The 14,028-nt window shown below is 57.9% G+C and overlaps 2 protein-coding genes across 11 annotated transcripts in view; one reads left to right on the top strand and one right to left on the bottom strand.

Annotated features, from left to right (window-relative positions):
- KANSL1 (KAT8 regulatory NSL complex subunit 1) overlaps window positions 1–2,793 on the top strand; it is a 74,471-nt gene extending 71,678 nt beyond the window's left edge. For all 5 annotated transcript variants that reach the window (XM_054281588.1, XM_054281591.1, XM_054281590.1 and 2 more), the window contains 2 exons: window positions 906–1,152; window positions 1,809–2,793. In XM_054281588.1, the coding sequence (XP_054137563.1) occupies window positions 906–1,152; window positions 1,809–2,090 (529 nt within the window). In that variant the 3' untranslated portion in view covers window positions 2,091–2,793. The remainder of the gene's footprint in view (window positions 1–905; window positions 1,153–1,808) is intronic.
- A 3,562-nt stretch (window positions 2,794–6,355) lies between these two features.
- The window catches only part of MAPT (microtubule associated protein tau), a 42,443-nt gene continuing 34,770 nt past the window's right edge, over window positions 6,356–14,028 (bottom strand). For 4 of the 6 annotated variants that reach the window (XM_054281735.1, XM_054281730.1, XM_054281733.1 and 1 more), the window contains 5 exons: window positions 12,591–12,683; window positions 12,351–12,443; window positions 9,156–9,237; window positions 8,892–9,004; window positions 6,356–6,905 (listed from right to left, as the gene is read on the bottom strand). In XM_054281735.1, the coding sequence (XP_054137710.1) occupies window positions 6,690–6,905; window positions 8,892–9,004; window positions 9,156–9,237; window positions 12,351–12,443; window positions 12,591–12,683 (597 nt within the window). In that variant the 3' untranslated portion in view covers window positions 6,356–6,689. The remainder of the gene's footprint in view (window positions 6,906–8,891; window positions 9,005–9,155; window positions 9,238–12,350; window positions 12,444–12,590; window positions 12,684–14,028) is intronic. The other 2 variants (XM_054281732.1, XM_054281734.1) reach the window with 1 other exon arrangement.

Below are 14,028 nucleotides of genomic sequence, written 5' to 3'. Positions count from 1 at the left end.
GATCAGGGACACTGGCACTGGGCACTCAGTTCCCTTCCTGCTGTGTCTTTATGAGTGGATGGGTGTCTAAAACCACCACTGTTTCCAGCTGTTGATCTCACCATAAACCTGCTCAAGAAGAGATTTGCTCTTCTCAGTTCCATCACCAGGCTTTGGTTGCCTGGAGTCACTTTGTTCTGGGGCAGAGCCACAGCTCTGTCCCTGCCCTCAATGCTGCTTTGGTTTCAGTTCCTGCCCTTGTGGGGGTTCCTGCAGGTGCAAACCTGCCCCGTGGCAAACCCCCCTCTGCAGCTGCAGTTCCCAGTGCTCCTGGAGACTGGGATGTTCTGCTGTTTCTTTAGCCCATTTCTTACCTATGAAGTCCTTGATGGCCGCTTGCTGTTGCATTTCATCTTGGAGAGTTGCACGTAGATTTGGGAACTCAGTTATTGTTTCTCTGATTTAGCCTGTGGGTTTTTATCTGGACTCTGTGTCACAGCTCAGACTTCTGTAATTCTTGGTTGAAATCTGAGATCTGATGTCTCAGGGTTTCACTGTGCTCCTCCCACTCCCAGCTGCTGAAATTGCTGCATTTCCAGCAGTGCTGATTCCCTGCACTCAGTCCCTGAGCTGCTGCCGGGGGTCATCTGCTGTGAGGAGGGGGAAACACTTGGAAGTGTTTTGATTCCATAGGGAGCTTCTGATCATGGTGTTTGTGGAGCCCTGGGAGCGTAGGAGATGTGTGGCACACAGAACCTCAGGAGAGCAGCACCAGTGATGCACCCAGACCGTGAAATGGGACAGGGATGGGCCTGGGGGGATTTTATCTCTGGGCTGTGGCATTCCCAGGGCAAAAGGATCCTGGGGGGTAGGATCAGGCAGTAGGGGGGAGCATGGCCGGGCTCTCAAACCTGCTCCTGTCTCAGGTCCTACAGATCAACAGACGGACGGACGACGCCCCAGCTGGGGAACCCCTCGACTCCCCAGCCAGCATCCCCTGAGGTGGGCAACTACCACTCCCACTTGGAGCTGTCCCACACCCACTCACCACGCAGCCCCATCAGCCCCGAACTGCTCTGTGCCCCCCTGACCCCCCTGTCCCGGGACTCCCTGCGGCTCCTGTCCAGCGAGGACACGCGGTGCTCCACGCCCGAGGCCGGCCTGGACGAGCAGGTGGGTGCTGGCTGCGGCCAGGGCAGGTGGCACAGGTGTGGGGACGCAAGTGTGACCTTGGTGTGGGGACACGGATGTGGCACCACAGGTGGCCCTGGTGTGGGAACACAAGTGACCCTGGTGTTGGGACACAGGTGTGGTACTGCAGGTCACCCTGGTGTGGGCACGCAGGTGTGGCACTGCAGGTGACCTGGGTGTGGGGACACCGGTGTGACCCTGGTGTGGGGAGGCAGACATGGCACTGCAGGTGACCCTGCTGTGGGGACACAGGTGGTCCTGGTGTGGGCATGCAGGTGTGGCACTGCAGGTCACCCTGGTGTGGGGACACCGGTGTGACCCTCGTGTGGGGAGGCAGACATGGCACCACAGGTGACCCTGGCATGGGGACACAGGTGATCCTGGTGTGGGGAGCAGCCTGGCGGCCGCCTGTGGGCAGTGCTGGAGCGCTGGCCCAGGTGGGATCAGGGCACAGGAAGCACTGCCAGCAGCTGGCTCCGTGTCCTCTCCACATCTGCTGAAGCTTCCCGGACGCTGCTCGGAGCTGGGAACCCGCACCAGGAGCAGCTCCGAGCTCCGGATCCCTGCGGGGAGTGAGGACAGGCAGCTTTTGGAGGATTTTCCGGGGATTTTCCATGACTCCTCTGTCTCTCCCGCAGGCCGTGCAGCCCTGGGAGCGCCGCACCTTCCCGCTCTCGTACGACCCCCGGACGGAGTGCGAGGAGCAGCCCGACCCCCAGGACCGGCTCTCGCGCTGCACCCGCCGCACGTCGGGCAGCAAATCCTCCCGGGAATGCGATGGCACTTCGGCTTCGCCCAGCCTGCCCAGCCTCAAGAGCCGAGCCCTGCTGGCCCCCCCCTCCTCCTCCTCTTCCTCCTCCTCCTCCTCCTCCTCCTCCTCCTCCTCCTGCTCCGCAGTCCTGCGGCCAGCGCACAGATAGAGACACACGGGAGACATGAGCAAACCAACACACAGAACTAACTCTTGGCATTAAAGCTTCCAAAATCTGCGTTTGATATTCAAACATCCTGCCGGGAATTTTCACAGTTTTTAGTGAATTTAAGGAGTTTAGAAACTGTTGTTTTCTTTTTTTTTTTTCTTTTTTTTTTTTTTCTTTTTTTTTTTTTTTTTTCCTCCTCCATGTTTCCTCGTCACATGAATGAGCCCCCAGATTCCTCCCAGCGGAGTGAAGCCTCGGGAGGGGAGCAGCCCACCAGACCCCCTCCCCTTTCCTCCCTCCTTTAGGTGTATAAAACTAGAGCACAGGATTTAGCTGACTAGCAGATTTCGGGGATAGTTTTTCCCACCAAAAGGGTGTCGTTTTCTCTTAACCCACTCCCCCCACCCTGAAAGGTTTTAGTGGAGTGAAATTAGTGGTGAAAAGTGATGTCTTGGGATTGCAACCTTCACTGTCTGGCTGTCCTCACCTGCAGAGTGCCCACCTGCACTTCACCCTCCTGCGTTTTCCTGCCCAGGTTGTAGTTCCAGGGATCCAAAGGGGGGGTTGTGTCCCTCCCTGGTCCTCGCTCTGCCCCTGGGGACTCCTCTCCCTTCCTTCTCCCCTGGTTTGGAGCAGCCTGGCTCTGGCTGCATTCCTGGCAGGGGGAGAGGAGGGACCTTGTGGCTGCTCCACACTCAGCGTGGCAGGGGTGGGAGTTGGGAAGCACCTTGTGCACACCGGGTGTGTGGCGAGGGCAGGGAGGGGAAGAGCCCCCGATGCTTTGAGCAGGAGCAGAATTCCCGGAGCACTTGGATGATGCCCTTTGGGGTGAGGCTGTTCAGCTGGGGCTGGGGGAGCTGTGAGCGAGGCCGGGCCGGGGGTCCCACAGGCAGGTGGGTTTGTGTCAGACAAGAGAGGGAAGGATGGAGGCAGCTCCTGGTGGGGGATCGGGGTCACCACAGCTTCGCTCCACTCCCGCACCGTCCCAGCTCCGGTGCCGGTTCCGTTTCATTTCGGGGCGCCCGCCGTGCCCCCTCCTGACAGGTCTTTGAGTTTGAGCCCAGTTCGTTGTTCCTCCCCGTCCCCTCCCGCCCGGTTCCGCACCCGCAGCGATCCCGGACCCCGCACACCGTCCCCATGTCACACTTCCCGCTCCCGACGGTGTGGCTCCTGGGCCCTGTCCTGTTGCTAGCATTGTGCCTGTCTTATGTATAATCACATCACCAAAAAAAAAAAAAAAAACGGGAAAAAAAAAATACAAAGGACTTTTTTTTTTTTTTTTTTTTTTCCATTTTGTAATCGTAAAGAAATAGTCGCTGAACTGCTTCATGGTCGGGGTTTTCACAATTTTCAACATGATCTCGTGGTTTTGGTTCTGTTCTAGTTTAAAGGATCCGTCATCGTTTCTTTAAAACAAAAACCCAACAAACAACGGCGCTACCATATCCCTCTGCAGAAGTGCTTTTCTATTTATAAGGTTGAAAATTCTGAATAACCCTTTTAGCATTATAAAAACCACACAAAAAAAAAACCCACCTTGTATTTTGTAAATATTTTCTTTTCCTGCTTTGAGCTGTGTAATGTCCTTGTTATATAGAAATGCTTTTCTTCCGAGAAGCTGATCTTTGTTAATGTCTTGATTCTGTTGGCAAAGCACAAATGTGCTTATAAAAAAAAAAAAAAGAAGAAAAGATTAAAAAAAAAATTAAAATGTAATATTCCATTTGATGAGTGTGAAACGCTGGGCTGGGACAGGGAAGGGGCCCTCAGTGCACTCAGATCAACTGCTTCCCTCCTGCGTTTCAGTGGCCTCTTTTTTGCTGTGTGATGTTGTTTTACAATCCTGGGATTGGGAGTTATTTTACATTTCTGGGGTTAACTGAGTGCTGCTGGTTCTCATCCAGGGAAGCACTGTTATGTCCTTTCTGGCTCCAGCAGGCAGAAGTGTGGGAGCTTAAAAAGTAAAGAATTGGAACCCAGTCCCTGCCCCTGTCGATGATTCTGTGGATGGATCCCCCACCCCACATCCCCCCATGCAAAAGAGGTGCCAGTTACCATTATCGTAGTAATGACTTTATTTCCAAATTCACTTTTACGGCAACAGTGTAAACCAGTTGTTAAACACACGATACACTATGGACACCCACAGACAGAAGCTAAGCTAGAATGATACACTGAGATCAAACCTTCCCTCCCCTCCCCGGCGCGGCGCGGGGGGCACGGGGCTGCCAACGCCACACAGGCTGGCACCGACCTTGGCTAACACGCAGAATCTTTTGGAGTGCAGAAATACGATTTTGTTTTGTTTTGTTTTGTTTTAAATCAGTGCCGGTTTTAACCCTTTTCAGACCCAAGATGTGTGTGGAGTAAAGGAAAAGCCGGGGGTCGGGTTGTGTCCGGCTGCTCACCGGAGCCTCGGGCCTGGGTCTGAAGGCAGGGTTGGGGCAGGGGACGTGGCTCGGGCTGCTGGAGGGGACAGCGGGTGACGTGGTGGCTGTAAAGGGCTGTCCTGGCTCCCCAGAGCCCCCGGCGGGGACACGAGCGGGGCTGAGGACACTCAGAGTGGGAAGGGGCTGCTCACTGCACACCGAGGCCATCCCAGCCTGGGTGCTGGTGTCCCTCAGGGGCTGCACGGAGGGGACAGGGGTGGCACAGGACGGGCGAGCTCAGCTACCCCGTCCTGCAGCCCAGAGGGGTAAGGAGGTGATGCTTTGAGGGTTCTCCCAACTTGCTCGTTCTACAAAGGACAAAAAGCGCGGCGGCTCCTACAGCGCTACAGAGTCAGGGACGGAGCACAGAGTCTTACAATCATGGAGTCAAGTGAACGGAGCGAGTGACAAGCTGGACACGATGGTGCTGCTGGACCAGCCTCTCCCCAGCAACAAAGCAGCTCGTGGGGCTGCACAGAGAAGGGTTGGACCCCCCAGACCATCTCCATCCACAGCCAGGCCTGTGGGAGCCCAGCCCTGCAGAGGGACAGGGGCAACAGGGGGTTCACAGCTCCCACAGGTCCTGTCCGGGGAGGAATTGCTGCTCTGCCCAGACACAGCTGCTCTGGCAGCCTCGGTGGCACCCAGCCACCACCCCAAGGACAACCAGGGGCCCTGACCCCCCGCCAGCCCAGTCGGACCAGGATTGCAGCCCCTGCTGGGAAAGCACGGCTTTCCCTGCAGCGCAGCCCGGGGGTGCAGAGCCCCCTCTGCCCTCCCAGCTCCAGCTGAACCCCCAGAGCTCGGCTGGGGCCCCCGGGGGAGACAGGGCAGGAGGACACACAGCTGCTCTGGTGGCATCTCGGCCTCTTTGGTTGTAGAGGGAAGGGGCAGGCAGGGACAGCCACGGGACCCCCTCGTGCTCCCAGGGAGCCACAGCAACAGGAGCAGCCAAAGGAATAACTCGAGTGGCTCCTGTCCCCGAGTGTGCTGGGGCGGTCAGTGCTGTGCGAGGGGTGAGATGCTGCCAACTCGCACCGGGGAGCGCCCGCAAAGGGGCTTCAGTGCCAGGGAGCAGCCGCTGGCCCCGGGCTGGGGCAGCTGCTGCCGCCTCCCCCGCGTCCTGCCGGGGTCTCACCGCTGCCACCGGCACAGCAGAGCCATGGAGCTGCCACCTCCGCCATCGCTGAGCTGACCTTGCAGGGAAAGAAAAAGAACAACCCAAAAATGTCACAAGCTGCACCCAAATCCAGGAGCCATCCCAGCCCTGGCGCTGTGGGTGCCCCTCCTCCGGCAGACATGCGGTGCCGGGCTCCTCCTGCGGCACCGGGGCTGGGCACGGCCGGAGCCGGCGCGGGGCAGCTCAAAACTACTTACAGCATTTATTTTTCAAACACATGCTCGTTTATGAAAACAATCACCCTGGCACGGTCCAAGCATATACAGACAAATCTACTCTACGACACGAGGGGCTGCCAAAGGAATGGGGAAAAGCCTCTACTCATCCACTCAGCGGTTCCAGCACAGCCACGGAGAGGGGAACGGCCGCCCGGGGCCCCTCGGAGCGGGCACCCGGCCTCGCCGGGACTCCAGCTGCCGGAGCTGAGAGCGGGTTAGGGGGTACCTGGCCGTTATCTTCATACACATCTCGGCTTTCGGAAATAAAAACAAAAGGTTTCTTCCAAATCAGCAGGCAAATTTAACGCGGGCAGCAGGCAGGGAGGGAGGGCGCCTCCCCGCAGCCCTGGCCAGCGGCAGGACACGGGCTGGGCCGGGTCACAGCCCCGTCCCGGGAGCGCCACCCGCTGCCCCGGGCTGCGGCGGGGGCCGTGCTGTGGCCGCCCCTCGGGCCCCCTCCCGCCTCGCCGGGGCCCCGGGCAGGGCTGGGACAGCGAGGGCAGGAGCGGGGGCAGCGCGGGGACGCGACGGGACGGGCTGTGCGCTCCGAGGAGCAGGGGGAGAGGAGGTTTTGTACCTCATAGTGTCACTGATTTTGAAGTCCTGGAGCTAGAGCTGAATGAACAGTAAAAGCAGGTTAAATCATTAACCAGTTAGGGACGGGGAAGCAGCTGTAAAAGGAACAGAGGAAGAAGGCCAGATTATTATTTTTGTTTCTTTTCTTTTTCGTTTCCTTTCCTTGTCTTCTCTCCTGGTGGCCGCCGCGCCGCGATCACAAGCCCTGCTTGGCCAGCGAGGCGGACACCTCGTCGGCTAGCGTGGCCAGCTGGGGGGAGTCCACCAGGTTGATGCTGCCGGTGGAGGAGACGTTGCTAAGGCGGCGCGGGGAGGCATCTCCGGAGATGGTCGGGGACTTGTAGACGATTTCGGCGCCGTGGTCGGTCTTGGCTTTGGCGTTCTCGCGGAAGGTCAGCTTGTGAGTCTCAATCTGTGAGGGAGAGGAGGGCGGTCAGGGGCATGGCCAGGGGACAGGGGGACCTGCCAGGTGTGCACACAGACACGGTGCTGAGAGGGGGCAGCAGAGCTCAGTGTCCCCAGTGCCCCAGGCCTCGGTGTGGCACCAGAGGGGACAGCAGGACCTGAGCACCTGGATGCTGCCAAATCCTCCCCAGGACAGCGGGACCTGAGCACCCGGATGCTGCCAAATCCTCCTCAGGACAGCAGGACCTGAGCACCTGGATGCTGCCAAATCCTCCCCAGGCAAGGTCCTGGCTCCAGAGGGCACAACCTGGGCTGCTCCCACTCCCCTGGCAGAGATCATGGGGGCACACGGCACGTGAAGCTTCCCCTCAGCCCACGGAGCTGCTCCCAGGAGCCAAACCCCTCTCCCGCTGAACTGGATCTGCTTTGCTACTTACAGGTGCCCTCCCCAGCCGAGTGCAAGGCTGGGGGCTGGCTCTCCATGGGGCTCAGTGGCTCCAGCACCAGGGCCTGGAGCCCAGCGGGGTCTGGGCTCGGGGTCCAGGTCTTGTCTTCCTTGCCTTTCTCTCTCTATAGGTGAAGAAACCCACCCAGGGCAGTGGGGGGCAAAAAATGCATCAGCGACAAAAACCATGATCCAAGAAATGCCAGCCAGAAGGAAAAAGACAAAAAAATATAGAAAAGAAATAGAAAACTGGGGAGAAGAAGATCTGAAAAACAGGGCCATTCACTGACTCATAGAAAGAAGAGTGGCTGCATTTGGAGCCAGGGAGGAAAACTCCAGGAACAGCAGAGGAGAGCACAGGGACTTGGGCAGAGCACAGAGCACCCAGCTCCCCACGGCACACCCAGCACAGGAACCAGAGCTCAGCCCAAAGAGCTGTGGACTGTGAGTCCCAGCGTGGATCTGTGTGTCACAGAGCAAGGAGGGACCTGGGGACATGGGCAAGGGGCAGCAGAGCTGCACCTGGACTCAGTCACACCCAGAACCTCCTCCAGGTTTAGGCAGGGGAGGAGCAGCCACCAGGCTGGAAAGCTGAGGTGGTGATGCCACTGCTGGGTCAAAGCCTGGCAGAGAAACTCCCCTGCAGAGGGCAAGTTCTTCAAACCGTGGCCCAGTGAATGTGCCAGGACGTGACAGAGGCATCACTGGATCACAAAACCGATGCAAAAGGCTCAGTGAGGCACAGGGGAGCTGATGCACGGCAGAGAGAAGGGTAAGGAAGTCAAGCGGTCCCGCAGTCAGAGGCCAGCTGGAGGTGAGAGCTGGAGCTGCACAGAGAACACGTGGCCAAGAACAAAGTGCCAAAATACAGGAGCTGAAACAGAACCTTCCCCTCCCATGGAGACAAGAGTGCTGCAAAAACAAGCAAGACAAAACCCGCTTTTCCCCGGGGAAGCTGAACCCTGCGTGTGGCCAGGCTGGATCTCAGCTCTGTGCTCACCTGATGTCCTCACCCCCTGGCTGCTGGGGACTCGGTGGCCTTGAAGCCAGGCTGTGGGGCTGCTTTGCTTGGCCAAGACTCACTGAAGTCACCATCAAAGCCTGGGTGGGAACAGCCCAGCCCCAGCTCACCTCCCTGACCCGAGTGCCTTTTGTCTCTCAATTTAATCCCCCAGACACTCCCCTCCCTTCACAGAGCCCTGGGTCAGGAGGGAGAAATCACCTCCTGAAGGGCCAGTTTGCTGCAAAGTCACCTGCTCTAAGTAAAGCTGAGCCTTTAATGCCCCACTTTCGCTGGGGACCCAGCACCTCTGCAGCTGCCAGCTCTGTGTCACAGCAGCACAGCACGGGGCTGGCTGATGGTGACACTTGGTGGGAAGGGTTTGAGACGCAAAAATACTTCAGAGGCAGCAGAGAGAGCAGGAAAGCACAGCAGAGGCTGTCCCTGGCTGGTGCTCACTCAGGGGCCATCATGGGCAGTGCCACCTCTCTGTCCCCTGTCCCCTCACACCCACAGCAGCACACACCTGTCCCCAGGGCCCCCTTTACCTTTTTATTGCCTCCTCCAGGGACGTGGCTGATGTTATCTAGGGACCCGATTTTCGACTGCACCTTATCTTTGAAGTCCAGTTTCTCAGATTTCACCTCCACCTGGCCACCACCTGCAGGAGAGGGGTGGGAGGTGGCTCAGGAGCTGGGGCAGCACCCAGCACCGCAGGGCTCACTGGGGGGCTCCATTCACTGCCCCCCTCACCCCCTGTGCCCCTGCCCAGCCCTGTGCCCCTCTCACACCCCCCTGAGCCCCAGGGGTACCTGGTTTGTGGTGGATGTTGCCCAGGGAACCACATTTGGATGTCACATGGCTCAGGTCCACTGGCTTGTAAACGATTTGCACCTGCCCGTGGGAGAGAGGAGAAGGGGATGAGCTGGTGGCCAGCACGGGCAGCTGGGGAGGGGGAGCACAACACACAGCAGCACCTGAGCTGGATTGGAGGGAAAGGACAGCTCCAGCCCCGGGAGGATTAATGACACCAAAGAAACTGCCATCAGAAATGGGAGATCATTAATGCCCGTGTGCAGGAGCCTCTTAACATGTCAGCATGCACGACATCACCTCTCCACAGAGGGGGAGTAGAGGCAATTTTTAAGTGCTCGAAGTGAGAGAGAAAGTGGAGTGGTAATTAATTTAAGATTTGCATACACATCATCCAAAAGGAGGAGATATACCAGAGAGAAAAACGTAAAAAATAAATACCTTTTCTGGTGTAAAACATAAAGCTTATGTCCACAAAAACTGAAAGAACAGAAATGATCAATGTGCACAGAACTTTCAAAAGAGTGACCAAAATATGCATTTCTGAAAAATGCTGTAATGGAAATAAGGGTTAAAAGAATAAAAAAAAAAAAAAGCAAAGCAAAATCTAAATATCTGGAGTTGACATCATAGAAATCAAAATGGCAATTATAAAGTATTGAACCCCAACAGCATTTTGTGACATTCAAGCCCTGCTTTGCTGTGCTTTGCCCACGATGTCTCTGAGTTGGGCTCCAGCATTGCAGGGATCCCCCCCCCGTCCCCAGAGCGCTGGTGGCACGGACAGGGGGACACGGGACAGACACAGGGACAGCGCGGGGCTGCAGGGCCGGGCAGCAGCCACACAGCAGGGAGGAGCCTCGGGGCAGGCACACGCACGGCAGCAGCAGGAGACAAGGGGCACAAAACACCCCCGGAGCCCCCCAGGTCACCCTGGGGCCTGGTGGGGGCTCCCCCAGCCCTGAGGGGCAGCTGCTGCTGGGTGAGTGGGGCTGGGCAGGAGAAATGGCACCATCCACACCTCAGGGTGGCTCTGGGGACAGCCTGGCCTTCCCAGGGAGCATCTGCTGCTCTCTGTGCTCCCCAGCAGTGTGATGCCCTCAGCAGCCCCAGCAGGATGGGCCAGCACCAAAAGGAGATGTGAATGAAAGGAGCTGCTCCTCCCAGCAGCTCCCAGACCAGCACCAGGATCCACTGCAGCCTCTGCTCCCCATCCCAGCACCAAAGCCCCAGGGGAAGGTGCATCCTGCAGTTCTCACCCGGCCCCAGCACCCTCAGTGATTGCCACAGCCCTGAGCAACAGCCCCGAGCCCAGCCTGGAGCCAGGAACAGGAGCAAGAGCCCCAGGCACAGAGCCCTGCTGCCCTGCCTTGTCTCTGCTGCTCACACAGACCAAAGGGCACGTTTGACAGGAGACAGAGAGGGAGGAAAGCAACCCCTCAGGGTCTGGGAGCACACCGTGACACAGACAAAGTGGGGACAGCGCAGGGAAAGGTCACGAGTTTGATGCACTTGGGCAGGAGAGGAGCTGGATTTGGTTGGGAAGCAGGAAACAGACCCAAAAAGGGCAGCTGGGGCCTTTCTAATCCCAGCTGTGACCCTGAAGGGTCTCTCAGCAATTCAGGCACCACTGAGACCTGGGACTGAAAGTCCTCTCGTTTCCAGAACAAGCAGTCAGCAATGAATGGAACTTTGTGCCCTCATTCCCAGTCCCTTTTGTGACAGACAGGACTCTGTCATCCCTTCCCATCCTGCTGGGGAGCAGAGAAGGATCCTCCCCGTTTTAGCAAGAAAGGAGAAGGAGAACAGAGCTGTTTGCCTGGGAAAGCAGTGCCAGAGACCTGGGGATGCCACCCTCAGCACCAGCAACGCCAACTCCTGCCTGGGGCATGCCCTGGGCAGAGCACCCACAGCTTCAAAGCCCAGGCACCAAGGCCAGGGAAGCAGGGATGGCTGGGCAGGGGCTGTGCCGTGGGTTTCAGGCCCTGGGGTCTCTTGTTGCCCCCTCCCAAGGAGCCCCAGCACAGCCTGGCACTGCCCCTGCTGCTCCCAGGGCTGCTGCAGCCACATCAAACAGAGCCCGTGGGGTTTTCAGCTCTGGCAGGGCCTGGGGAGGGATCTCAGCCCCCAGATGAAAATCCAGGTAATTCTCAACCCACAGCAGCTGCAAAGGCCCAGGGTGTGAGCTCTGTGGAGGAGGGACCAGCTCATCACCAGCCTCAGCAATGGGGGTTCGTGGCCAGCACCAGCTCCTGGCCCAGCTCACCCTGGGCAGCCCAGAGCAAGGAACAGGAACAGCCATGGCGCTGCTTCACGGGGCTCTGAGCTCTGCACAGCAGCTCCTCTGGCCTGGGAAGGGGCTGCAGAGTGACCCCAAATTTAAGCCAGAGGTTGCAAATCCAGCTGTGTCCCTGTGTTCCCCTGCCAAGCCTTCTGCAAGGCTCAGCTTCTCAGGGAGGGCGTCCACAGAGATCAAGGAAAACCCATGGGGAACATCTCAGAGCAGGCCCCACAAGCCCCAGTGACACAGCCTGGGGCCTCAGGGATGCGCCTTCCTCGGCCCAGCATCTTTCCTGGACCCAAACTGTAAAACCCACCGACCTCTGTGGAGTTTCTCCAGGTTTCTGGCACAGAAACTGAAAGCTGAGTCTGGTATTTATGTGGGAGCAGCTGGAAATGCCAGTGCTCAAATCAATTAGCTCAACAATACTTCAGGCTCAGCCCCCGTGGGCGCTGCTGGACACATTCATTAGCAAGGAGAAACTCAATATTTGCATGGATCATACTTGCCTGATGGGAACGGGCACGTTCACATGTTGGGCAGGATCATGTCCAATTTAGCAGCACATTGAGCAATGAGGACTGGGTCTGCTCATAAACCCACCCATCTCCTGCATCACCCAGTGCCAAGGGCCCATCCCACAGCCCAGGAGGCTTCCAGGCAGTGCAGAGCCCTGGGGTTACTGGGATCTTTGGTTACAGACGTGGTTTGGACACGGGGCAGTTAGTTCTGTCCATGGCAGGCATGTCCAGGACTCGTTAGGGTTCATTTTTGGGTTAAGGGGTTAAATGACAGCACGTCCCCAATGGCTATGCGACAGCAGCGTGGCTGCAGATAGCATTGGTGATTAGTGTAACAACATGCCACTAAAATCAGGATTATTACAGAGCATTCAAAGTGTGAAGGTACTCACACTGCCTCCGCCCGGGATGTGTTTGATATTATCCTTTGAGCCACACCTGGATTGAACGCTGCTAAAGTCCAGCTTCTTATTAATTATCTGCACCTTTGGTAGCCAGAAAAGAGTCATTGCACGTCACCAATAGCTATCTGCTGGCAGGGACACTGCAGATAGCATTGGCAGTTCAGTGTACACAACATGCCAGTTATCATCAGCACTAAGATAGAGCATTGAAAGTGTGAAGGTACTCACACTGCCTCCGCCCGGGATGTGTTTGATATTATCCTTTGAGCCACACTTGGATTGAACGCTGCTAAAGTCCAGCTTCTTATTAATTATCTGCACCTTTAGTAGCCAGAAAAGAGCGTGAGAAACAACATGACCATCTGCAGCTTGACCATGTGTTGTTACAGCCCTAAAACCAGGAACCTGCCTTCCAGCGCCAGCAGCAAAAAGGAAAACCTAAATCCCTGCCTTGCTGCACAGATTTGTCTGTTCCTGGGCTGGAAAGGGAAGGTGGAGGTGGGCAGGTCGTAGCTCGAGACAGGCTGGGGAGTGCTGCAGCCCTGGGTCCCAGGCTAAACACCAGCAAACAGCTCAGCCTGGATCCTTCCACTGAACAGAGCAGGAACTCAGTGGGCAGCACAGCAAACCCACCGGGAGGCAGGGCTGGGGCACCAGCAGGGCCCAGAGACCCCAGCAGGGCCCAGAGACCCCAGCAGCGATCACAGACACCACCAGGGCTCATAGACAGCCCCTGCACAGCCAGTGGAATGACCAGGGATGGAGCTGAGAGAAAAACGCCTGCCCAGCTCCAGCTCCAGCTCCGTGCCAGGTACCACAGTTCCCTTCTGGGCCAGGCACACCCGGCCTTGGGCAAACAGAATTTATCCTGGGGAGCAGGAGCTGAGTGTCCAGCACTGGGAAGGGACACCCAGCTCTGCTCTGCACTCACACTCCCTCCACAGCTGCCAAGAGAAAGCCAAAAATGCTGCCAGGGATGCAGCCCCAGGCCAGGGATGCAGCCCCAGACCAGGGATGCAGCTCCAGGACAAGGATGTAGCCCCAGGACAGGGATGCAGCTCCATGCCAGGGATGCAGCCCCAGGCCAGGGATGCAGCCCCAGGCCAGGGATGCAGCTCCATGCCAGGGATGCAGCCCCAGGCCAGGGATGCAGCTCCATGCCAGGGATGCAGCCCCAGGCCAGGGATGCAGCTCCAGGCCAGGGATGCTGCCCCAGACCAGGGATGCAGCTCCATGCCAGGGATGCAGCTCCAGGCCAGGGATGCAGCCCCAGGCCAGGGATGCAGCTCCAGGACAGGGATGCAGCCCCAGGACAGGGATGCAGCCCCAGGACAGGGATGCAGCCCCAGGACAGGGATGCTGCCCCATCCAAGGGATGCAGCTCCATGCCAGGGATGCAGCTCCAGGACAGGGATGCTGCCCCATCCAAGGGATGCAGCCCCACCCCAGTGCTGTGGCACATTCCTAACACGTCCCTGGTGGGTGGCAGTGGGGCTGGGAAGGGCTGGGGCCACATGGGCACCACTGTTAGGACATTCTGCAGCCCCAGAGCCTTCCCTGCACGCTGCTCTCTGTGCTCACAAAGCTGCCTCCACCCAGGGCTTGTTTCCCCCCAGGCTGTGTCGGGAGCTGCCCTGGAGCCACCTCAGGCACCTGAGCAGCTCCT

This window comes from Melozone crissalis, unplaced genomic scaffold (assembly GCF_028551555.1).
Source record: "Melozone crissalis strain CALT ecotype California unplaced genomic scaffold, PUWL_Pcris_2 ptg000032l_1, whole genome shotgun sequence".
NCBI lineage: Eukaryota > Metazoa > Chordata > Aves > Passeriformes > Passerellidae > Melozone > Melozone crissalis.
Note: the sequence above shows the minus strand (reverse complement) of the source record. Positions and strands in the feature narration are given on the sequence as shown.